Genomic DNA, 26,349 nt, shown 5'->3' on the forward strand with positions numbered 1-26,349 from the left:
AAGGCTGTGTGCCTATCAGGGAGCTATAGCTGGAAATCAGCACCGCCTTGCACCCTGCCCTAGCTTGGAACCCTCTCACTCCACGTGTGTGTGTTAGCTTTCATCATGTCCAGAGAAATATTCAAATGGGATTAAACTCATGAAACTGAATTAGTGATGGGCATCACATGCTTTTTACTTCATTCTTTATAAAAGCCTCAATTTACCCCCAAATTAACTGTCCACTTTGCTAATCCTCTTAGAAAGGGGGAAATCCATTTGATTGCAAGTAATGGACTTCATCTTCCTTTCTCAAAGTGTTCTTACTAGATTGTCCTCTCAAGGAAAAGTCTTACAAAGTGCCAGAACTCCTCTATGGAGATGTGCAGTGACAGTAACTAACAACACAAGCTCAACACTCACTGGGCAAAGTTTCACAAAAGATGACATCCAGAAATGATCTGCTGCTTTTCAGTCTTCAGCTCAGACATCGTGAGTGGACTGTAAGCTAAGCAGGCTCGGCAGCCTGCAGCCTATTTCATCACACCCCCCAAGAGCTGCATTTTTATTTATTTACTTACTTCATCAGGCGGCTTCCCGGGAAAATATTTCCGAAACAGATAAAAGCAACGAAGTTTGTAAGCGTGGTTAGTGGGGACTGCAAGGTCCTAGGGCTTCAGTGCTAAGGATATTAGGGGAGAGCATTTCTCATGAGCTCTCGGTAGCTCACCAACTTGCAGAAATGTGGAATACCATCAAAGCCTTCTTGCAGCAGAAGACTTGAGCACTGGCTCAACTTGAGCTGCTGGCATTAATTACTCTCGTGCTTGAAGCGAGACAGTTCACATGCCCAAAACATTCTGAAAAGGGGTGATAAAATGTTTACTCTGTGATGTTGGCTGGCTTATCCAGAAGGATGAAGCAAGCTCAGCGTACTTCAAACAGATATCTCTACTGAAAATCCTCAGACTGAGCGAAGAGACCAAATGATCTTCTCACTCCTAGGGTAAGTTTCTTCAGATTTGAAGCAGTGTATCACAAGATAATGAGGGAAAGCTGCACAAGTACCCCCTGCCTTTTCTTCACTATGCAGGGCCGTGTGTTTTCACGTGTTCCTTTTTCATATTGCCTAGTAATGCAAAGTTTTAAGTGGAGAAAATCTAGTTAATATACAAATCAAGCGATTAGCACCAAAGAACCTCAACCTTACCAAATATTATTTTAGTATCTGTGGTGGAATTGAGTGGGCATACAAACCCTGGATGATTGTGTTTCTCATTTTCCTCAGGTAAATCAACATCGTCCTCTATCATCAGTCACCATGACCATGAGTGGTGCTACAAAATTGTCACAATCAGTTCTTTTCTCATGCTGAGACAAATAATATTTTCTGTGGAGCCAGACTATACCAGATTTTCAGAGTACCCATTTGAAAAGGATCATCCAGGATTTTGGATAGTCAGCAAAGCAGAGGTACACCCTGGTTCCCACTGACACCTGTGGCCCTCCTGATTCTTTCCAATGGGCCCAGACAGTTGAGACAGAATTGGCTCCATCTCTCCAGCTTCCCATGCAGTGACCACATGGACACGCTGGCACGTTCTAAAATACATGTGGTGCCACACAAGCTCTGGGACTCTTCCCAAAAAGAAAATAGCTGTGCCACTGTGATATTCAGCTTTGCAGCTGGCCAGCGAGAAGGAGGCCTGTTGTAGTCAGCTGGGCTTGGAGTCAGCCCAAATCAAGTCAGCAGGTCACCAAGATTCAGATCATACTTTATTACAGTGTCTGCCAAGCTAACACTCACTACTGCATAAACGAAAACTGTTCTGAAATGAAAAAAACCCAGAGAATCTAAGCCCTTTCACAAAACAAACAATTTCACTTTCTTCAGAGCATTCGCATCCACATGGCTTAAATCTCTGACAGAAGGAAATGTAAATTAACACTATCTAACCATGCAAATATGAGTGGACATTTAATTTTCACATTAGGCACTAGTTAACAGCAGGCGTTCAACCTGAAAGGAATTAAAACCACCAAAAGCTGGGAAAATAGTCAGTCATTCCAAACATACTTGAGATATTCAACACATCCCTAATCCAAGGCTAAGGTACACCTTAGCCATAAGCCATTCAGCCTAAGAGGCAACAGTTGATAGTCGATATACTAAGAATATAGTAAGATGAAAGCAAAGGTACTGAGGCACATTCATTCCTTTCATATGTGTGTGTATAATTTCCAGCAACAGTAAATTAGTAAATTACAGGAAGAACACACTCCTGCCATAGCAACAAGTAAATATTTATAACTGTATGACACCCAGTTAAGTTGTCGGTTTTTTTCCCCAAAAAACCCACATATATTCATGTTAAAGAGACTAAAAGATCCTAGTTGAAGAATAGGAACTAAATTGGGGTTGTTTAGCCTGGAGAAGAGGAGGCTGAGGGGAGACCTTATTGCTCTCTACAACTACCTGAAAGGAGGTTGTAGCCAGGTGGGGGTCGGTCTCTTCTCCCTAGTAACAAGTGATAGGACGAGAGGAAATGGCCTCAAGTTGCACCAGGGGAAGTTTAGGTTGGATATTAGGAAGAACAACTTCACCGAAAGGGCAGTCAGGCATTGGAACAGGCTGCCCAGGGAAGTGGCTCAGCCTCCAACCCTGGAGGTATTTAAAAGAAGGGTAGATGTGGTGCTTGAGGACATGGTTTAGTGGTAGACTTGGCAGTGCTAGGTTAACGGTTGGACTCGATGATCTTAAGGGTCTTTTCCAACCTTAACAATTCTATGATTCTATGAAATTTCAGCTAGGTCCTAAATTAGCAGACTTTGACATATAGGTCCAATATTTCTAATTTGTATCCAAACATGAAGCCCCGTTGAAATATGAATGAGTTTCCTTGTTTGCCCAGGGATCACTTAAATAATATTTTGAAGCTGGAGGTTGACAGATCACTTTTTGGCTATCTCAGTGCAAAATCAATACATTGGGAGTTCCTTCTGCATTTGAAGGCAGATTTAGGCAGAGCAGCCCAGCATCTCTTATGAGATAAAATGATGGAGGAAGGAGGTACGCCACCAAAGCCTGTTACATGTTTTGAAGCACAGGAGAGCAGAAAGTGTCTGGAATTATATTGTACTATTTTTCAGACCAAAGGAGAATACGAAAGGCATTCTATAGCATCAGTTTAAAAGCAAAATTTCTGGTTGAGATTTTGCTCAGCTTGAGCCCAGAATGAACCTCCAGAGCTATGTGGAATTTGTAGCATCAATTTGATAGGCTGAAGTAATGCTTTTACCAGACATGCTGAAAAAGCATTAAACTTCAGAGTGCTATTTGAATACCACTGCTATAATTAATACAGTATGACCTTGTATAAACCTTATAAATTTGTTCATGAATATGCAAAGTGGAAGTAACTGCACTGTGAAGAAAAGTGGGGTGCTTAAGTATCTGACACAGCTACACATTTAATTCTGTTGGTACTTTTCCCTTGAGTATCTTCTGAATAAATATATTACAGCAGCAATCAGAGGACACCGATGTATTCATATTAAAATCTCCCCCTCGAATCTTAACATTAGATTTTTATTTCATCTACATTTCTGAACGACTGCAGCATTCAGTAATGAACAATCTTTCTCGTATCTTGCAGAAATTTGCCTCCAAAACTTTATGCTTAACTGGGATGCAATCATTGTGGCCTCTCACGATTAGTTTGTGACTTTTTTCTAGACTGGACCTTTCAGTTTCTTGAAAAGGTAAAATACATTCTCCACAGCAGACTGACTCTTATTCATTTCATGTGATTTTTCCCATTTTGGTTTGTTATTGGAAGACCAGGAATATGGCCGTGAACATTTACACATGAGCTAGTGAAAGTTTTAGGCCTTTTTAAAAATACATTTTGCATAGTTCATGCCCATGAAAGCAGCCTGTCTGAAAGTTTTGAATTGGGGTGCCTGAAATTTGACACTTTAATTCATCTACAACATCAAAACTACAAACGATTTTCAGAGCTGGTAAGTCAGTGATAGTCTAGAAATACACAAAGCCTCTAAAACCCAGGCTCTTATATAGACACCTACTCACAGATTAAAATGCCTGCCATTAGGTAAATGGAAGTTAGAGTTTACTCCTTTCTATCTTGTTTTAAAAGACAAGAAACAGCAGTTCAGCTCATTTTCCCTCCTGTGAACTATGTTCCAGTATTATACTCTGGGAGGCATTAGCAAGCTTATTAAAGACAGTTTTTCAAAATTCATCGTGTACAAGTAATACAGAACTTCTGAGCTAATATATTTAAAAGTAAGCAATATGCCACTCAGCTTTAACTTGGAAAGACAAGATGTAGAAGTTGTGATCAGGATACCTTCATTTATATTAAAATGGAAATTATCTGGTAGTCATTTATACAGTACATGTCAGGAATCCTTCTCGATTTCTTCAAAACAATGGAGAATTGACATCAGCCCCTCAGTTCCTCTGCAGCTTGTTGTTGCTAGGACCCAGGAGCATAAATGATATAATTTTAATAAGAATTCAAGTTTGAAGGGATTGAACTTCACAGAACCAGACATTAAAACTAAGCTTTTCCTTAGCTTCTTGACAAGGCTTTCCTCTGCACTTACTTCCAACTCCAGGTCCTAGAGAAATTCCCAAGCTGAGGAGAGCTGTCAGGAGAGCGTGTGTTTGTTTAACAATGGACTCACCAGTATAGCCAGTATAACCCTGGAGTTTAGGAACTCTCTAACTTGATTCAACATCCTAGTTGTGGCCAAATGAGGTTTAACACATGATGTGCAACTCTGTAGACTAATGTAGAATACACCATGTGTTTCACCACAATACATTCATATAATGTAGCCAGATAATTGGCATCAAATCTGCTGATCTGATGGTCCTTGGATGTTAATTACACCAGCTTTGTAATTTTAATAGCTCAAAAGGTATTAAAAAGACAGGAATAGTGGTGATTAGCCCTTTCGCAAGCGTAAGACTGGATGTGAAGAGGCTAAGAGGAGGAAAAATGGTGGGTTTGGATTTGCACAGCTTCCTCCCTACAAGTGGATAACCCTGCCTCAGTATCCCCCTAGGTAGTTGTCTCTCTCCCCCATGCCTCTTGCTTGCTGGAACCGTCTGTAGTAAAAGTTCCTCCCTTGAGTAGGCTGCCCGTGGAAATACACAATTAATATGAGTTTTGTCCTAACTTTGGATTCTGCCAGGCTTCTTAATGGAGCGTGGGCTTTCCTGTTATCTGATGCACAGGATTGCAAGGTCAGCCTGAGAAGAGCTCCTGCGCTCTAGAAAAAGCAAGGAGATACTGAGATGAGCTGGCAAGTCCAACGTCTCTGTATCCACTACAGCATACACAGTGACGGACAAAATGCGACTGTTCTCCTGATAGGAGGAGAATCATAAAATCAGCAGCAAGGTCCTGGTCCTACTGTAAGAAGCCAGCTCCATTTATATGTAACTTAAGATATTCAGAGCTTGCACCAGTCAGTAAAGACAGAAACATATTTTAGCTTCAATAATCAGCTCTTTTATATCTATATGTATATACATATATACACACATATACACATGCACATATGTACATGTATGTTTAGTTTCTTAAGAAACATGTTTCATATATATATGTAAAAGAATGTTTCTTCATATATACCTGTATTTTTTAAGAAATTAAACAGACGATGGATATACAGTCTGTGTTATTTATTTTATGCTGCTCCCACCTTTTCTTTTGTCAGTATGCAGCAGAACCTTATATTCAAAACAGATTATAGAAGTTCCTAATAGGAATCAATAGACTTTAGATGCTTAGAAGAGAACTGGAGCAGAAATAAGACCGTGGGATAAATGCAATAGCTGTAAATGTCTGTGAAACAGATCATTCATCCACAAAACAGTTAAAAACGTGATATTCAGGCTTCACAGTTAACACAAATTGTTTTAACAAGGTAATTTGTTCCTTCCAAAAGTTGATCTGTCCACAAAATACTGCTGGGTCAGTTACGTTCAATTCATGTTTTAAAATCACTTTTCCCCTTTGCTCTTCTACTCTGAGAGATTGCTACATATTTTTTCAGTTGAAAAATAATTCATGGTATTTTGTGAAAGGTTTGACAAGTATGAAAGTATGAAGTATGAAAATCTGAAAGGTATGGGGCTTTATAAACAAAACATTCTTGAGTTACTCTCCCATACAATTTCTAATCAACTAATGGGGTGGGAAGATACATATTTTAATAGATCTTCGATTTTCACAATTGCCCCTGTACCTTCACTGTATGATGAAAAATTAAATAGAACATGGAAGAAAGAAAACCACAACATTTTATGATTTTGAACCTAAAACCAGATTGGAATCTTAAAGCAGTAAATTCTTAAAATTCCTTAAAGTCCTCAGATGAGATTCTATTAACTTAAATTAACAGAAAAAAACAAGGCTCCAGACTGTATATCAGGACAAAAACTCTTGAAAAGATTTTGTCTGGGATTTTTTCAGATATTTTTTGGACGGAGATCTAGTTTGGTAATAATTAAGCTTGACACTTCAGGCTAAGACAACGTTGTACAATGTGTCTCCTCTTGATTTCTAAATTTCAGATTAGGGATTGTAAACCCCCTTATAAATAACTGGGATTCAAAATTCAGTTTTCACTTGACTTCCCCTAATAAGTCTAAATGAATCAGAAACTATAAACCAAAGATACAGTATTTCCCTAACACAAATAAAACAGTCACAGCTGAAATCCAAAAGGAAAAAAGTCAAACTTTCACAGAGCTTAATGAGGTAAGGTACTAGTATCTCAGTGGGGAGGCAAGTAAATTGGGTGATTACTCCAACATGTCACACTGAGGTCTGGCAATTTATGAAAGATGAATATTAAGAATAAATGTATAACTCATAACGCAATATTTAGAGCTTTGAATTATCTAAAGCATTTCAAAGTATGCAAGTTATGTGAAAATAATTAGTACAATATTGTATTAAAGCTTCCCCCCCAAATCACAAAAGTATGCAAAGTGCAGTTTGTAAATAGCCTTTCAGGAAAGAAGAAAATAACAGGAAAAGAAGGTTCAATTTTGCTGCTGTTTTTCATATGATTTCATACTGATTTCAGATTACTGTGTGACTGGAATTGCAGTACTGGTCCCACATAGCATGATTTTAAATGCATTAAGAACTTGCTTAAGAATGATAATGAATAAACAGAAAAGAGTACTAAAAATTGTAGTTAATAAGCGACTTCTAAATTGAAAAAGCATGAGAAACTCTCATCAAGAAATTGAGAAAAAGGAAGATAAGCAGAAAGAATAATAATTCATATACTGTAGTGAAAAACACAAAAAAAAGATCTGACTATTCCTACATAATGGCCCGTGTAAACTATTTGTTAGCATTCTATATGGGATGGATTGTATTACAGAACCTATCAGACATTATTTAAAGCTTTCAACAGTGAATGCATTAAAAAGTCAAAGGCACAGAAGACTGAAAAAAAAAAGAAGACTCCTGGCATATTTGTTAGCATTAAACCTTAGGTAAGACAACCTGATGTCTCTAAAACCTGTCAACATTAGAGATTTAGAAACATTTGTCAGGTATTCTGAAGACCACTACTTTTCCTATGATACTGAGTACCGTCACTGATAATCCTGAGGCAACTGATACTGACCCGTGTCCCTTCAAAACAACTTCAAAATAACTCAAACAAAAAGAGAAAAAGAAAACGGCGGAGGACAACCAAACCAGAGTCTTAGAAGAAATTCTCCCATGGAAGATGGCAATGGACTTTCCATTTACCAGGTAAGCACAGCAATGTCTCATCCAGCAATGCCATTACACCTTCTTGCTTTTCATTACCTTCCTGTCCAGTAAGATCTTGAAATGGAAATACAAGGCTTGTAACTAGTCACAACTGGAGAGTGTGAGAGCTGATCAGTTCCTTGGGGGTGGTGGGTATTTGAGGAACGCTAGCTAAGGTTCTACCTGCAGAGAGCATGTGCTACTCCAGTCACCTCCAGTAAAACACAGAGCTTTCTAATCTTTTCTTTCTGACATTCACTGTTTCCTCCATCCTACAGCCCCATTATCTTAGCTGAATACAACACAAGAATCCAGTCACCGTTTCAGAGGTCAACTTACACTTTTCTTTCTTGCATAAACTCAAACTTTACATTTTGATGGGAGAGAGAGATTTTCAACAGCGACTGAGGAAAGGTAAACAAGAAAGCTCCCGCTGGTGTGAAGCAAAAGTTAAGTTCAACCCTCTCCAAATGTTCTGGCTCTGCCAAAGAGCATCCACGCAGACTAAGTGGGGTGAAATTATCTAAAGAAGATGGATGAAGGCCAAATAAATACCTGAAGCAGTTAGAGAGGAGAGAAAGATGCATCTGGGAAATAAGGAGGGTTTGAGATCAGAAAGATATTAAAAAGCCATACTATGGTTGAAGGGCCTGGATTTAGAAGGAAGACCAACCTGCTCAGGACAGCCATTCGAATTATTACAGCTACCTGGGAAGGATTCAAGAGTTATAGTATGCACAGTCTTTTGCAGGCAGATATGAGCTTATTTTGCACGAGCTGACCAGAAGCCATTCTGCTATGACAGCGTACCATCAAGCACTTGGTAGTAAGCCTTGCTGCAAAGCAGTGTGTATTAGATCAGGCAACGTACCATTCTCATGTGGCCACATGTCCTCAGGCTGCCCCAGAGTGCAGGCTACAGTAAGCTCACATCAGTTTGCAAATGGGCGTGCACATACACTCATGAAAAAAAAAAAAAAGAAGAAAGATTTCAAGACCAATGTGCAACGAATCCATCAACTATGAGGTAGGATGAACTGAGGTTTGCAGGATCAGGGATGGACATCAGTCCCTGAGAAGCAGCTGGGAAACATTAACAGGATGATAGAGCTTATGGTGTGGGGAGACCAACACTGAACATGCCCTTTCAGGTAAGGGGCACCGTGAAGCCCCAAATTAATAACGGACACTTCTTTCAGTGGCAGCTTTTTAACAGAGACAGATTAAACATCGGAAGTGTGAAAAGAGTAACACGGTACATGTCTTCATGCAATGACTTCTGTCACAATGATTTGAGCAACTTTTTTTCTAGTGATTTGAACGTAACGCAACACAATTATACTACCAAACTCTTTTCAAAGTCAATACAACTAGGATAGAAATACCTAGCTTCAGTCACATATCCCAACATAGCTGGTATTCACATATACATACTTGCATTTAAGTCCAATATAAGTATATTTGCAATATGGAAGTTATTACCTTCTATATTTCATTCTCTTCTGATTACATATAAACTGTCAATAATTATCACTTTTTCCGTTAAACTTTTCAGATATTACTTCTGAAAGGGAGACATTTCATTTGATGAAACAGCACAAAGAGAAAATGGTGCTTGCTACAGATATGTAAAAGATACTGCTATTTTACTTTGCCTCCTAATCAATATTTTTTTTATTTCGCTCTTTGATGGATATCTGCTTTGAACGCAGCATACAACATAGATTGTATTACTGATACATGCTGTTCACTTAACAATTTTTCTGTGATGTATGCAAAAATATTAACTAATTGATTTTCATGTCTCTCAGATAGATTACAGAATCTCCAATATACAAGGAGAAAAAAAAAACAACGCTTAAAAGAACTTGCCTAATATGTTAAAACATTTCAACAAAATGATATGGATTAGAATTCAAAAATTGCTATGACTCAACCCTTTTGTAAGGCTTTGTCAGAACTGAAAGTCTTCTTACTCATCCTATTTTCATTCTCACATCTACAGTGATTTTTAGGAACGGACAGATCATGTTGCACATATTCATATACATGCACCTTGGTGTTGCATGTACAAGTTTGGCATACAAATATAAATATAAATAAATACCATACTTGTTAAGGATCTGTTTAAGTATTCCAGTTGCACAATGTTAAATTGCTTAGTCTCTTATTGAAATCCATTTCTCATCTTCGCAGAGCAGAAAAAATTTACGTATTTATCATAACTCCAGCAATGGCATCTGGAACCCGTAAGGCATGTTACTTTTTTGAGCATCTCCATTACTTTTTGTGCTGATTAAATTGGGTGTAATGGTGAGAACATATTGACTTCACTTAAGCACCTGGGGAAATGGGACAAATCTACAAGGAGAAAAACATCTGTAATATACAAGCTTGGATGAGAAAATTGGTCAGAGCTGCTAAGAAAAGAAAAATGGAAAACCCACAGCAGCACTTCTAGAGATTGTTTTTTGAATGGCCTGAAGCTTGTTTTCTAATTAATTTCCAGCTTTAAGTTTACAGCACTGAAAGTCACTGTCTTTGCTGACACACAAACCAATTATTTACTTTACAGATGCCTAAGAATGAGAAATAACAATTCAAGCCAAAGCAAGAGGATTAAGGCAAAGCAAATGTTTTGCAGTACTCACCTTAGGCACCCAGTGGCATTGCGCAGCACCTGTGATGAATGGAGTTGTATTTTATGATCATCCTGGAGCGGAGAGTTTTCCCATCCAGAGTGAGGGATGATCACTGCATTGGTCAACACTGCGAGGGCATCCTGGATGATTGGCATTTTCAGTGCATCACAGGAGGACAGATTCCAGAGAACTCCTATAAAAAAGGCAAATGACTAATAATTAACACTTCTGCAAAAAAAATTGAATAGCTTTCCTTTTTAAAAAAAAACATCAAAACATTTCACAGCATTGGTGTGCTTCATAAAGCTGTTTCTGTCAAGAAAAAAAAATAAGACTACATTGTAAACGGGGCTGAATGAAACCTGCAGACTTTTAAAGTGGGAGTACAGCTTTGAATACACAAGTAGTCACAGCAACACTGAAAATTCCTCAAAGCTAAGCCTAAAAACTGAGCAGCTGGTTATGATCTAGGCCCATTTAGGCTGTGAACCACATGTGGAATGACAGAGTATTACATGTATTTTTTTAGGGCCTGGACTTCAGATTTCTGCCTTCTAAATAAAATTAATAAAAACCAAGAGCAGAAAATAGGTTCTGATTTACACTAAGACTATCACCGTTGATAGATACGCACTGAGAGAACAAACACCCAACTCTTTCTGTCATCTTCAGTGTAATGAAAGAGAATGTACAGTCTAGGCTCGCTGGCACTACAAGCACAAAGACTTCCTTCACAACCTGATACAGTAGCATGGTACTAACCTGGCCTTCAACAAGCCATTTTTTTATTTTGTAAATATTTTACTATACGAAGTTACAGAATACTAGTGTTTTTTCACAGAAACAACAAGCTTAATGCGGCAACTCACAAGGAGATTTACTGGAATTAAAAAAAAAACACCCTTCTGTTAAAATTCATAATGTGCCAAAGAAAAGGAAGAGCAATCAAGAGCCAAAGCTTTCTGAGCACAGCCGCAAGGATCAGGGCCACTGCAGATGTGCCACACAGAAAGCAGGCAAGAAATTGTTGGGGGCAAAAGAGACCCTGCTTTTCATTCCCTTGTATATATTTGCTGGAAAAGCACATTCGATTTTTGTGCTGTGCCAAGAGCCTGCTGCTGCTGGGCAGCTACTGCTGTGGGGGGACGCTGTAGGGCAATACGTTGCTCTGCAGAAGTAGTGGTTTTTATTTTTGCCCTATGTCCTGCCTCTTCCTCCCTCTCCTCCTCCCAACATACGTCCTATTCTCTGGAGTCCAACCTTACTCCTTCTTACTCTCTTTCCTGTAGTGACAGCAGCCTGGCCCCACATCTAACCTTGGGGGGGGAAATTCAGTTTTGCCTTTATGGCTATCAAGTCTTGAACCAACACAGAGAAAGGTTATCATCATCGTAGACATGAAGTTACAAATATGAACATTACACTATCAAAAGCCAAAGGTGGTGGGAGGAAACTGCTAAAGACCTTATGAATGTAGACTCAGACATTTATAAATATAAGCAGCAAGAACACCGCTTGCTCAAGGCTTTCTTTAGCATTCTGTGTTTTGAAGAAGAGGTGTAATTAACAGGAATCAACCTACATTTTTTGGTTTCTCTTTAAAATTTATTACCTCTATGGGGAGACTGTTTCAGTTACACAATTTCATGTTTTAATTATTTTATATGGAACTGCATGCAAAGACAGTTACGCAGTTTAATATAAAAATTTTGCTTAGCATACCAATAGAAAAACCCCACCTTAAAATAATCTGTATGTGGTAAACAGGCAGAAACTGACAGACTTTAGCTACAGACCAAAAAAAAACCCAAACCAGCAGAAATAAGAATACTGTTCATTTTTTAAGAATTGCTGCTTTAAGGGGAAAAGACTCTTTGTTTGAATTCTGTTCTGAATGCCTTTATGAAAAGTAATACTGTATTTAAAGGAATAAAGACCTTCATAAAGATATTTATACTCACTTCTCTATGACCTGTTCTCGTTAAGCTTTATTGGCACATCTACTATTGCTGAAATATCTAGTATTTTGCTGGTTTTAGTCAGTACAAAAACCAACATGGTTCCCTTTTTTTTACATTTATCTAGACAGGTGTAAATGATGTGCATGTTATAGAAGCAGAGAATCAGGATGCAAATCTTTCCTTCTTCAAGGTCCGATTTAGTTCTTACACAAGACAATGTGTGGCTTTTTTGAGAACAACTCTTATTTTGGAAATGAAGCAGAAAAGAGTGCTTTGATGGCAACAAAACAGTACTTTGGGCTTCAAGAACCAGTCATAAACTGGAAAAGCAGAAAAAAAAAACAAAAGAAGCAAACGTAAAAGCCCTGTCTAGCAAAATGCTTACCAATGTGTATGTATACTCTATTTTCTATTCACTCTAGGTTCTTGCTAGTTAAAAGTAAATTCACATAAACATCATGGTAAGTTGGTATTCAGCAACAGTTAAGATGCCCAGAAATATTCTTTAAGCCCTTTTTCTCTGTTTAAAATCCACTTGACACTGCATACGAGCTTTTGTTCAATAAACTGCCATAGTAACAGGCGAGCTCCAAATCCAAATAAAAACCTACATATTCACCCAGGAGCCAAAAAGTGGGGTCTGGTTTCACTAACTGGAAATGAAACCTTCACAATCAGAGAATGAATGCATCACCAGACTAAAGTACCTGTTCTGCCTTCTCCTAAAATGTTTGTAAGTCAAGGCAGAATCAAGCAGAACGGCATTGCCCAGTAAGCCTGACACCGTCTTCAAAGTTTTTGCACCTCGCACACATTTTTAAGGAGTACGATAATCTTCTTCTACCCTAGAACAATGACTTTTATCTAACTTTAAGTCTTTGAATACTACCAACCACATTAATGAAAGAAACAATTTTATTCTGACAAGTTATAATTTATTCTCACAAGCAGTGGAGTCTGCTACTTGCTGAGGCTGGCATTTTAAGTGCCTCCCTGTACCCTTTCTTAATTAAGGATTTGTAATTATGAAAGGGCACTGTCAATTCACTTCCCATTACTTTTGCTGAGGACAACCTGGAGCTAGATTTACATGGGGTCTAAGAAGATAATCCATTCCCTTGACTTTGGAAAGGGAAGTGATAAAAAATAAATCTTTTACCTGAGGCACCTTCCATTATGGAGCTACCTCATCTCCATATGACTGTGAATGTATTTTTCTGGCATATATACATTACATGCACTTTAAGACTACAGCATGGAGCTGGTCACTGAGATCATTTGCCACCTTACTCCGAAAGCCCCGACTGAACTGGGTTTCTGAGCACAATAAGCAACTCTGGAATCACCTCAAGAGGTGCCTCGACCGCCCCCTAAATCATTTGTGTGTCATCAGCCGCCCACAGGGACGGAGGGACCGGGCTCGGCATACCAGTGATTCATCACGAATAGTGGGACTCATCCCGCTGTATATGGATTGGAAGAGAGCTGTTAATCCAACAGCTCAATAGTCCAACTCAACAGTTTAGCATCCGTAGACTGACTCTTGGGAGAGAAGGGGAAATAAGGAACTGATCACATCAGTGTTGAACATTCTCCTACTCAATCACTTGCATTCACAGTATCTTATTTCCTCCTGGCTTTTAAGGTTGTGGTGCCTTCAGAGTAGGTGTTTTGTCTCCCCATTTCCAGATCAATTTAGGTTGTGTTAGATGCTACGTAGAAAGAGAAAAATAGCTACACAAGACTGATCACGTCTATTTGCAGTTGAAGTATTTCACCCTTACATATAACGAACTGAAGCGCATGGAAGAAGTATCTTGCAATCTCATTTTCAGTTTAAAACTAAGGAGAAACTGGTACTGAAAGCATTCAGCTGGTTCCAGTTGGAAGATGGATTTTGAGCCTGAGTACCAAGTACTAGTCTTGCACACATCAGATGAAGGACTCTTAGAGGAGTCTACGGGAATGCTTGCTATGGAGATCTTGCTGTACCAAGTTACATCTTCTGAGGTAGCTTATCGAAGGACATGCATCTACTATGTTCAACAGGTTATTTAATGCACAAAATGTAAATCATCTTTTCTAAGAAGGCCTTTCACAAATAACAACAAATAAATTTTAAAAGCTGGTTATATATTTTGAAAAAGGTTATAATCAACCTTTTCAAAGACATAACTCTACAGATATAGTTTATAATGAAAACTACACATAGATCTTACTTAAGGCCATTTAAGTTTGTTGCCACTAGAAGAGGGAACTGAGAGAACAGAGAACCAGGAAAACTTTGATTTATCTTTCTCTTATCCGAAGTCCCGAAGACTGAAGACAAGACCAACCCTTTTAAAAGCACAGTCCAGGCTGATGAGATTTTACTGCTGCTTAGCAGACAGAACTTATCCACCATACTTTCAGCTTAGAAACAGCACTCTTTTTTACATAAATTAATTTCAGCTATTGCAATAGATACCACATCACTTACCCTAAAGAAGCAAAGCAAAATATCTTAAAAATTTAAAACACTTAATTTAATGGAGCAGTCTGAGCCAAAAAACCATCAACTCTGAATCAGGCTGGAGCTCAGACTCATCCTGATTAAACTCTTCAATGCATTCTTTAGCTAGTGTTTTACTTAGAACTGGTACTCACATATGTATACCTATAGTCAGATATAGCTAAACACTTGATGAGCCACATGCTATCCTTATTCCATTCAAAGTAAAGAAAATATAGATCATACACTTCCATGCAAAAAAATATTGCCCTAGCAAGAGAGCATGTGCAAAATCAGGAAAGTCTAAACAATTATTTGGTGCATGATTTAATGCTACCTCAAATTATGACTTTTATACATATAAACAAGCCCCTTAGAACAACTTAGACCACAAATATAAATGGAAACCAAGAAACAGGAAAAGTCAGCTTTTCCAAAAAGCATTGCCCCTGTCACACTGCCGCTATGTATTTTATTTTTTTATTGTGCTGCAAAAAATGTACTTTGCCAAATAAATTACAGGGTAAAAGACTGTAAGTAAACAAATACTATTGGGAGAAACAAGACTTTGATTCTTCTCAATTTGGTATGTTTAAGTCAGCCTTAAATTTATACTAAGATTTTGCTTGTTTAATATTCTTTGTTAAAAATAAAAATCTAAAAGTCTTCCAACTCATCTAGGTTTTTCTTTTCCATCTTAATTTGACAGTTTGGTCATGGACTGATGCAGAGTGCCATTTGGTAGAGCTGGAAGACCCTGCATCCCAGTAAGAGCGAACACGGCTTTGGCAGGCTTTTTTGTTTATATGCTGAAGGCACACGGGTACTACAGGGAGCTTCCCTCATAAACATGACAATTAAGATTGAAATCCGAGCGCTAAACACCCTGCACAGAAGCCAAGCACAAGGGATCTTTTGCTGGACTCCTTAGGAAAAACATCTTCTACCCCAAGCTCTCAAGCGCTAGAAGTCATTTGCTGGCTTTTAATATAGCTTTGACACTGGGAGCCCCCTGTAATCCCAACGCTGCTCCGCAGAGCTGGATCCGCTCCGTGGCAGCAGGGTGTGGGCTCCTGACGTACTGCATCAGTTCTGCTGAGTTCAGGGCAGGGGCAGAGATGAAATCATTTATCTGGCTGAAAAATGTACATCCACTTAAATGCAACTGGTGTTTAAGAAGCCCAGAGGCCACCCCACAACTTCAGGAAAGCTTAACTGACATGCTTAGAAGATGCTGAATACCAACCGCAACAGCATTTCTTAACGCTAAGTGCAAGAAGGGTTCACAGCTAGCTCAACAGTCGAGGTGAGGAATTGGACTCAGTAACAGACTTTCTGCAGGAAACAAAAAGTGGCTGATTTGAATTCTGGCACCTGAACAATTCACAGCTCATAAGACAGCTCCTTAAAAGCACACTTTAAAAATTAGTTTAAAATTGGCATAACAGAGGAGGAAGTTTCACCCATTTTCTTGAAATAATTTTTTATCTGGTTACTGCATGAATACCTATGCGCACCTTCCTGCAATTCACTTATTTACATGCACAGAGGTGGTTTTCTATCTATGTATAAGACGACGCAGGAAAAGTGCAAATTGAGAAAGACTGGGTTTCAGTGAAAGTCATAAGCAGGCAGGAGTCTAAGGAACAGCAAGCAAAGCTGCAGCCAGATGACTTTTTTACCCTTTGCAGCCACTCATAGCCTTACAAAGCAAAAAGAGAGTAAAGATAATTGTGGTGTTTTTTTTAATTACAAACACAGCTCGGTCTTGACTACATATAAGTACATGACTACATATAATAGAAGTAATGTAAGCATTTCCTCTGAAAAGCTAACTCTTTCTTTCTCAATTACTGCTCTTTTCATTCCAAGATTACATCTAGGATTTTATTAAAACAAAAAGGAGGGACGGATTTTAATATTGCTTGCAAACAAATCCTGTCCAAATGCTATTGCATTAACTGAAAAAGTCTGTATTCTTCTCACAGGACTGAATTTTGACCTAACGTTGCTGCTCTCTCTCTGCTGTACACTTTAAACTAACGTATAACTGTGGAAGGGAAAAACTGTCAGATAAGAATGTTAGACAGGCATTAGCTTTAATGTTAGGCAGTAGAGGAATTACTAGAAGAGCTGAATTAAGTTGCCGTGGAAATACCAGCGGTTCCTGCTTAACTTGTCTTCCTAACTGATGAAATTAAACTGGTCCCATAAAACACAGAAGCCAAACAAAAAGCAATTAATTCTAAGTGAGAGAAACACAGGAAAAAATAAGTCAACTGTTTTCAAACAAAATTTCATCCTAACACATGACTAACAGCAATACCATTCCCAATGAAATACCTCATTAGAAAACAAGGAAATCAAACAAGGAGGCATATAAGAAAGGAAAGATTTTTTTTGTTCAATACTTACACATTTTACTGAAGAATTCTTTATAGCACCAAAATCAAAATATATGTTTGGTAACAGACACTAGCACAGAGAACAAAAATGTTATACTTAAAACTGAATATCAAGTTACAGCTCTAAGTACCAAACTCCTTTCTCATAAGAACCAATTAGGAAGTTAGACCTATCTATAAAGTCACATCTACATGCAAAGTAAAAGGCTCAGTGTATGCTTACTAAAAGGAAAAGAAAAAAAAAAAGAAAAGAAACATTTGTTTACTAGCCAAATCTTAAAATTTTTATATAAGATAAAGACAGCACTGAAAACAGGACTATTGGGGGGAGGAAGGGGTGTGTGGCTGGCCTCTGAACATAAAAATAAAATTAGCAGTCACCATGAAGAAAATTAATTTCATCACAAAAAGAAAATGTTTCAGCATATCCTCAAACTTTCATTTTGTAAAAAAAAAAAAAAGTGAAATATTCAGATCTGTGTCAAAACAAAAACTATTTTCAAAAGAAAATTTAAATATTCTGTGTTGCAAATGGCAAACATTTCAAACTACAGAGTGGTTTTAAACTGCAAGTGTTTTAATACTCCCATCATTCAGGCAGGGGCATCAAAATTACATGCTGAGTTGAATTTTTCCAAAGGATTACTACTTGCTGAGAAAGTTCAATGCAGCTGTTATGTCAGGCCATATGCTGCTACAGATGTCCTCTATTTCTCACTCCAGATTGGCTTGTTTGATATTTCCTCTTAAGCTTAGATTTGACCAAAGTAAAAAAAATAAAAACTAAAATCATGTATGTAGTATATTAACAAGCAAATTATGAAATGGGTTTCATTGCCATATGAATCAAAGCAATTTGAATGAATTTTCCATAGTAGATGCATCTCGCTGATTGTACACGGGAAAAATAGTTATTTCCCATTTAGACTTGGAAGCTGATGTGGTTCAGACATGGGAGTGATCCCAGCTCCAGAGAGAAAAGGCGAGCAAAAAGGGACCACCTTGGTTTTTGCACTGAGACTGAGCGTGGTAAATTCCGGACAAGTGAATGGCAATTTGCCTGGGAAGCAAGGAGGAGGCGGCAGGCTGTGATGGGAAAATTGATGAAACCAGCCCCAAGCAGACCCCGAAGAGAGAGGGACTCCCCTGCCAGAGGCATCGCACGGCTCCCAGCCGAGACCTTGGCACCCCGCTGACTTGTTCTGGCTCTTCCCCCGTCACCTCCAGGGGAACAGGTGCTGCCGGCCTGAGGAAGGTTTTGTATTGCTGTTTTATCAGTACGCTCCCTTTTAGCTGTAACAATACTTTGAATGCAACAACTTGCAGAATAAATCAGTGCCCCAGCCCGTTGCTAAGAAAGCAGGGCAGAAGATTTTAGAAGGCATCTATTTTAAAACCTCTCCTTATCTGACTGGGAGCAGCAGGAGGTGAAGTAGTTAATCCGATAATTCATAAAAAAGTTGAGAATGACTCTACATGAATACAACAAATCCTATCAGTGGGTTTTCCCATTTTCAGAGCACATTGAGAAAGGGGGAAAAGACGGTTTTATAATTAGACAGTAAATTGTAATACATTTTGTATAAAATGATACCATTGAACTGTCAACATTGTTTGCATAAGTGTTATGTGATAAGACAGCATCATTTCTGAAGCAAAATTACACAATCTATTAAATTACTTTTAGATTTGCTGTTACATATGAGCTATAAATACGATGTGTTTTGAATGGCCCTGGAATATTTTGAAGATGTCGTAGCCTATAGGTTGGAAATCAGCTTCCCAACAACTTACGGGTGTAAGCTCTACAGCCTTTCACCTTCTCTGTTTGCAGGGAATACGGCTACAAAGATTTGGCGTCGCAGTAAGTGACTGCACAATGCGTTCACAGAAAGACTTCATAAAATGCCAATTAATTCCTGCTCTGAATTTGTTTGGAAATCACTTCCGCATTTCTAGAAATGATGACAATGTTTTCTGTAGGTGATGCTAAAATATAAAATTTAAACTTTGTCATACTGTAGAATCATACCATAAAGTACAATGGTGTTCCTCCTTACACGGCTGTGCCACAAACACTGGCTGTGAAATGCCAGCTCATTAGTCTGGAGAATTACAAATAGATATTTTAAGTATTTTCTTAAAATCATGATGATGCAATAGCGATTTTTGAAGACTCTGTAAAACCTGAAAGTAACTGATCACCGGGGTGGAAAAGCGGAGTAGCTCTGCAGCCTGCTAGCCATGCTATTGCCATTGCTAGTAACAGGCCAGAGGATTTGTGCTACCTTGGTGAGACCTCCGAAGTTGAGTTGCTTGAAGTTGTGTTGGGGCACTTGGACCTTTCGATGGATCAACTCTAACAACCAGTTCAGCAGACCGAGTGCCTTCATTTGTTTTGCTTTTGCTTAGCTTTGCCTAATCGTGTGGCATAAGCAGAATTTTGTCAAGGTAGCAGTAATGAGTAGGCTTTATGCATGCAACAAATCCTTGGCTTCCCTTTTCCCCATAATAAGATTTTAAATGTAACAGCAAGGAACCATAAACTATTCTATGCAAAGTTTGAGCTGTGAGATGAAATATATGTTTTTACTGCAACCTGAGACTTGCAGGAGATTTGACAGAGTTTGGCAACTTATACAGAATTCTCACTGGCTCACAAAACCCAGGGCAGAGGCTGAAGAATACCTTGATTAAAAGTATCTCAAGCAATGGGAGGGAGTCAAACTATTCTGTAACTTTTGGGAACTTACAAGGCTTTTGTACTTTAAGAAAGAAATACTGAAGAAACTATAATATGTAATTCTTCATTCAGCCATTGGCTTCGATCCAGAGTAAACAGATATGAATTTTCAGCACATAAATAATTTTATTAATGTTGAAAACAACTCTTATTTAAAACACCTAATTAGAACTAAATTAGTAAAAAAGATTTAATAAACTTTTAAAATTGATTGTGGTAGGATATTGTACTTACAATTACATCCATTTAAAGAAAGAGTAGGAAAGATTTATTAGAGATAGTACCCTTCAGATCTCCTTTTTGAATGAAAAACATTTACAACATGCAAGCAAATTTTAGTGCCTAAGGAAGTAATTTGAAAATTGCGAATTTTATCCTAAATCTGTTATTTAAAAAATAATTAAGCTTAAAATCTGTATGTCACCTGCCTCTGTGCTTGGTAAGCTCCTCGAGCACTTCATTTAAAAGTTATTACAGGGAATTTGCTTATCTGCAGAGGAGAAACTAAGGAAGAAATGAATGAACATCTTTTCTTACCAAAATCAAAACAAGCACTTCTGAAAGCTATGTTTTGTGCTAGCAGTTATCTATCTCCAGACTCAACCTTTCAATTTCCTTGACTTGACAGGACATAGTGATTGAATGTTGCAGGCGGAGGAGAAGCTAATTCACAGAGCTGCATCTGAAGAGGCATTTGTATACTGTCTGCATTTATCCCATAACTCCATTTCCTTTAACTACACAGAGTTATGAGCCCCAAATGATATTTGGCAGTCTTATTCTCTTAGCTAAGCACATATTGAACCAAATTCACGTCAACCTTGTAGCAGCAGTATTACCGTGGTTATGCCATCACGACAATTTAAGCACATAGATGGCTTTTCACATTGTCTGTTTGAAAAGTTTGTGATATCCAGGAGACGTATCTGAACCTAAAACATATTGTGTCTTTATTATCTAATTTTCAGTTAATGTAATGCCGAAATCCTCTCTTTGGTTCCAAAAGCAACCCACTTTACACATTATCTTCCTATCTTTTTATACTAAATATCAAAAGCTGCTAATTAATTAGGCCTTTCACTGGCCAGGCTTCCTTATACTTGCACTGGTCCATTAAAAAACTTGAATATGATTTAAGAAATGGGACATTTAATATGATCAACACTGGCACGACATCTAATATAAACCTGCAAAAAAAGGGATATAATAGAGATTTTAAGAATTACATCAAGGTGAAATGCTATAAGAATGAAGAAACTCATGGAAGAGTTTGATTCTTCTTTACTTAAGTCTGTGGGAAAGTCACCTCAGAGTGGGATAAAACAGCCTTTACTCATTTTCAAATCAAATTTCCAAAGAGCAACAGGGCTACAAATACTTGCCACCTCTAGATGAAAAGTTTATATCACAATAAAATTTCACATCTGTGTTTACACACTCCAGTAACTAAGCTAATGTCAAGGGCACTTTTGCAGAAAATTATTAAACTGATAAACTGCTTCAAGATCCTAAGTACTAAATAGTCAGCCCTTTGCCATAATATTGTTAAATATGGTTTACTATACAAAAAATCACAAGTGTAATACCTTACAAAGTCCAATTAGAAAATAACATCACAAATAGGAAACAACTACAGGCGTGTGATTTTGACTTTGGGAGCCCCCAACAGAAGAATTGCCACTGTACTAGGAAGTTAAAAATTCTAAAGAACTGGCCAGAGTTACATAAAAAAAATAAAATCATAATAAACCTTCCAGTGAAGTAAGCCAAACGGTCTATTTAAAGAGAATACTCCCTTAAACCTGCTTTACACATCACTGCAGGCTCACTAACTTGCAATTACACTGATTAGCAAAGACACATGCAGGGCTCAAAGGGACCTTCTGGAGTGTATTGACCAACCTGCCAACAATTTATGCACATACTAATAAGCAGTATGCAATCAAAAGGAGGTTAAACTGCAGCGGTTACCTCAAACCAGATAGATATAAGGAGGACAACATATAATTGCTTTCAGTAACACTGACAGACTATCAATAAGGTTATAAATACCTCATTATAAACATGTGTCATCTACTAAAAATGGCACAGAAATGTAAAACAACTACATAATAATGTTGCATAACATGGGGTGACAACAGAGGATCAACCAAGCCAAAACACAAACTGGCCACAGCTGAAATTAAAGGCAACACTAATGAATATTGCAATCCAAAATCGGGGAAGTAAATGAAAAATGTTTCCTGTCCAACCCAACCATGGGCCAAATCCACTTGGACAACTAGTGCTTCTTTGAAAGGAACATTATGTACAAAACGTCTTATAATTTTTTGCAGGAATGGAATATATGCTTTTTGATTCATTGAATAAAAATGTCAATGAAATATAGAGAGTCTATGTCTATCTACATATATATGTATAGTGTTAGTTTATGCTTTTTTACTTTTTTTTGGGGGGGGGGTAAAATGTGGTAATTTTCATAATTTATATATTTTCAGTAGACAATAGTTAAATCTCTGACACCTTAATGTCAGCCAGAATAAGCAGCGGGCTGGTTGCCAGCACAGGAAAAAACAATTTCTCCTGTCATTATTTATAGCTATATTTCTTTATCATTGTGTGCTTTCTAAAAGTGGATCATCCACTTTTACCTTTCAAGCAAATATGGTATATACAGTTTGAAAATGGGCGATACAGTCATAGCAAGGGCCTCTTTAAACAGAGTTGTTTGTAATTCAGCTAGCTTATTGTTCATAGGCAGGAACTGTGTTTCTAGTTGTGATGGATTTGGTTTGTCAAAATGAGAAGAACAGTTTAATTCATTTTGTCTGAGACAGGTACCCAGTTATCAGATGGAGCTGATGGAACAGGGAGCCAGCGTAGACTGAATCTAGCAACAGCTGCTTGACCTCACCTTCTCCACAAGGCATCAACGAGATTTCTGTGTTATCCTTGCTAACACTTCACATTTTTCATGTAACTTCTTTTTCCTGATAGTAAAACAAATAGAAGGAATGCTAAAATTGAATTTTGTGGAAGGGTTCGTAATTAACTTCAACTCAGGAAAGGGAGTGACAAATCCACCACTCGTTGTCATTATTAACAAGTGAAAACATTTTTTTCTACCATCCGCAGAATCTGTGCTAATTTTGTACTGTGTTCTTGTCTATTTATATTTATTAGGAAAGTGTTAAAATTTAATTATTTTAAAATAGAAGGCTTTTATTTTTTCCCATTAACAGAAGCTACTGTCAAAACTAGTAGCACAGCGCTGGGGTGAAAAGATGGCTAAATTAAGTGCAGTGCATCCAACTTCTACCGATTTCTTTTCATTTAGAGACCTACATGAAACAAGATACTGTAATTCAGGTTCTCCTTGACTCTCTGGAAATTACGAGAGGCTGTAGGCCATGCTGAAACCTCTATTTCTATCTAAGAGTACTGCTCTTCTGTGTAAATGTACATATTCATTGGTATGCCTCAATTTATCCAGGATCTTCTTGTAAAAAACAGTGATTGTGGAAGTGTTTCTGGAAGAGTAATCTTTCAACGTTTCAGGAAGTATTTCCTGGGCATTAACACCATTTGATTTCATAACAGCCAGGCAGCAAACTTCCCTCACGGCTTCTACATGGGAGCCTGCACCGAAACCATTTGCTCCATGTAAGAAAGCCTTGACGCTGTATCACTTTGCAATAAGGTTCAGTTTGCCCAATCCAAAAATTTGAGCATGGTAAGATTTTCCAATATTAGCCTGGGTCCTCTGCTACCACGGAGGAGAAAGACAAGATAACGGAAGAAGTGAATAACTCTGTTTTGGAGAGATTATGGCAGAAAGAAATCTCTGGAAAAGAGGAAAAGCCACAGCCACAAACAGTGCCGAAGGCAATCCTGACAAGCAAGGAGCTGCTGGCATAGAAAGCTGGTCTGCAGGTTTAAATACCCTTCCAAAACCAGTCTTGAGATAGCTGGAAATTGAAATTATAATCTCCTTAGAGAGAAGCAACAAGAAGGAAAAAAATGTGCATGTTTGAGGAAGGAACTAATATCATAACTTTCGCTCTGGCAGGCATGTGCTTCGTGGTACTTGGGGCAGGCAATGAATGCTTCACTACTCTTCAGGCAAATTGAGCTGCTAAAAACCTCTCCTGCCCATATTTCTTCCCTCGCAGCTACGTGCCTACTCAGAGTGATTCACACCTTCATCTTGCCAGATTTCTGGACAGGTCATTTAGACTTGATAGCCTCAGCTCCCCATCTGTACAACCGAGATAATGACACTTCCCCACCTAAGAGAAGCGCTCTGAGGACAAATGCTGGAGGAGTATTTAGGGGTGGCGATGACAGAGCCCGTATGAATTCCGAAGGCAGGAACTTTGTGCCCTCTCTGAAACTAAAAAACAAGATCAGCTTTTAGGCAGACAGGATGCACAACGAACATGAGATGGAAAGGCTCAAGGTATTATGTCTACTCCTAAAACACCCATTTGCCATTATTTCTCTGTACTTCCTTCAGGCTATGGTGGCACTACTGAAATAATTATCTTCCTGCCACCTCAACTCAGGAAGGCTGATGGGAAGCAGGAGGAACTTCTTTTGTCTTCCCTTGTGTCCACTGCCAAGCCACATTTTTTTCATTACTGAGGCAGCTGCTGCAGGAGCTTTTCCTCCCCAGAAAGGACATAGGGAAGGAATTTAACTGGGGCAGCCGTCACACTACAACACTTTACAAAAAAGCAAATGAGAACTGATTCAGATGCACAATTCCAGCCTGTTTCCTAAGAGATGCAAGATGAGAGGTGTAACTACGAGAATTTCTTTGGAAAGGAGCTTTGCAGAACACTACCGCTACCAGGTTTGCATTTTCAAAGCAAGGGCCAGTGATTTGCATTGTGAAAGGCACAAAACCTGGCCAAGGCAAGCAGTGGCCTTCTGGGATGTATTGGCTACTAAAAACAAACAAACAAACAAAACAATACAAAAACAGGCCCAGGAATAAAATTCGTGAAATACCACTGACTTTGATTCCATTCCTCAGGGTCACCATCTTGCTCTGCTCCCCTTTCACAGATGTCCAGCACTCCTGATGCTCACCATCCCTGGGAGCTACGTCTACCCGTACAAAGGCTGGTTACTGCCTACCATCGATGGTCAGTACCTACTCTTCTACGTAGTAACAGTTTGAGGGCGTGCTAGCACACAGATCCTTTCTTTCTGTGGGAATTCAGAAAAATTTAACAACATACTGTGCAATGTAAGGAATGTAAACTGTAGCCTAGTAGCTTTTCTTTAAATGACCTAATGACATTACGTGTTCCGTCGACGGACAGCATGGAAGTGCCACTGCGACTGCTAAGGTGTACTGCTGATGTTCATTAGCAGTTTGCCACTGACTACTCAGGATAAACAGGCAGAATGTTCCCTGAAGCCAGGACACAGACAACATTACCAAGAGAGAAACAAGTATGTTGAATCTGAAGCCGTGGTTACACTTTATTAGATCTGTCAGTAATTCTGTCGAGCTGCAGGAGGCACCATCCGAGCTCACGTAACCCAGTATCTCTGCCCCATTAATCCCACCTAACTAGTGTGAGGTGATAGGTGTTGTAACTAAGAAACAAAATTAAATAAAAAATCTACATTTAATAAACACCATGCAGTTTATTCAGACACCCTCAAGGAAGGAACCTGGAGTCAACCAAAAGATGATAATCTTATCAATTGTATCCTAAATGAGGCCTGACCCACAAGGGTAAGTAATTTCTACAGAAGTACAGATTATAGTGTGTACTCTGATGGTTCTGTGGCAGAAATGAGAACTTTTCTTACATGTTTTAGTAGGAAAATCATAATGGAAATACAGGCATTGTAAAATAATGAAAAGATCTTAAGATTTTTTATTTGTAGCATTAAATTAATCACCACATTGATGTTAGCAATCAAATAGAATGATATCACAAAGTGAAAAATCGAAAAAAAACATCTAGCTCCTGTTTTGCATTTTAAATAGGATAGCCTAAGGGCAAGGGGAAAAAAGTCGCCAAACATTTCAGACCAGTGCTGTTGGACAGCATTTCTGCATTTCTGAAAAAAAACCCAAAACCCAAAAAAACCAACAACCCACCCTACTTGAATTTCATAAGGGAAACAGTCCAAACAATGTTAAAAAGATCACATTCTACTGTATCAAGAAAAGAAATAGACTCTAACACTACCTGCGTGCCCTGAGTCTAACATACATCACATAACATGCTATCAAATTTCAGAAAAAAGGCTTCAGAAGATGACGTTGCCATCTCTCCAACATGTTC

The 26,349-nt window shown here is 38.3% G+C and overlaps 1 protein-coding gene across 7 annotated transcripts in view; it reads right to left on the reverse strand.

Moving 5' to 3' along the window:
- CTNND2 (catenin delta 2) overlaps positions 1-26,349 on the reverse strand; it is a 690,230-nt gene that overhangs the window by 134,902 nt on the left and 528,979 nt on the right. For all 7 annotated transcript variants that reach the window (XM_087760877.1, XM_087760884.1, XM_087760869.1 and 4 more), the window contains one exon: positions 10,448-10,631. In XM_087760877.1, coding sequence (XP_087617003.1) covers positions 10,448-10,631 — 184 coding nt within the window. The remainder of the gene's footprint in view (positions 1-10,447; positions 10,632-26,349) is intronic.

Source organism: Nipponia nippon, unplaced genomic scaffold, assembly GCF_047370975.1.
Source record: "Nipponia nippon isolate SJK-2023a ecotype South Korea unplaced genomic scaffold, ASM4737097v1 scaffold_1, whole genome shotgun sequence".
Taxonomy (NCBI): Eukaryota; Metazoa; Chordata; class Aves; order Pelecaniformes; family Threskiornithidae; genus Nipponia; species Nipponia nippon.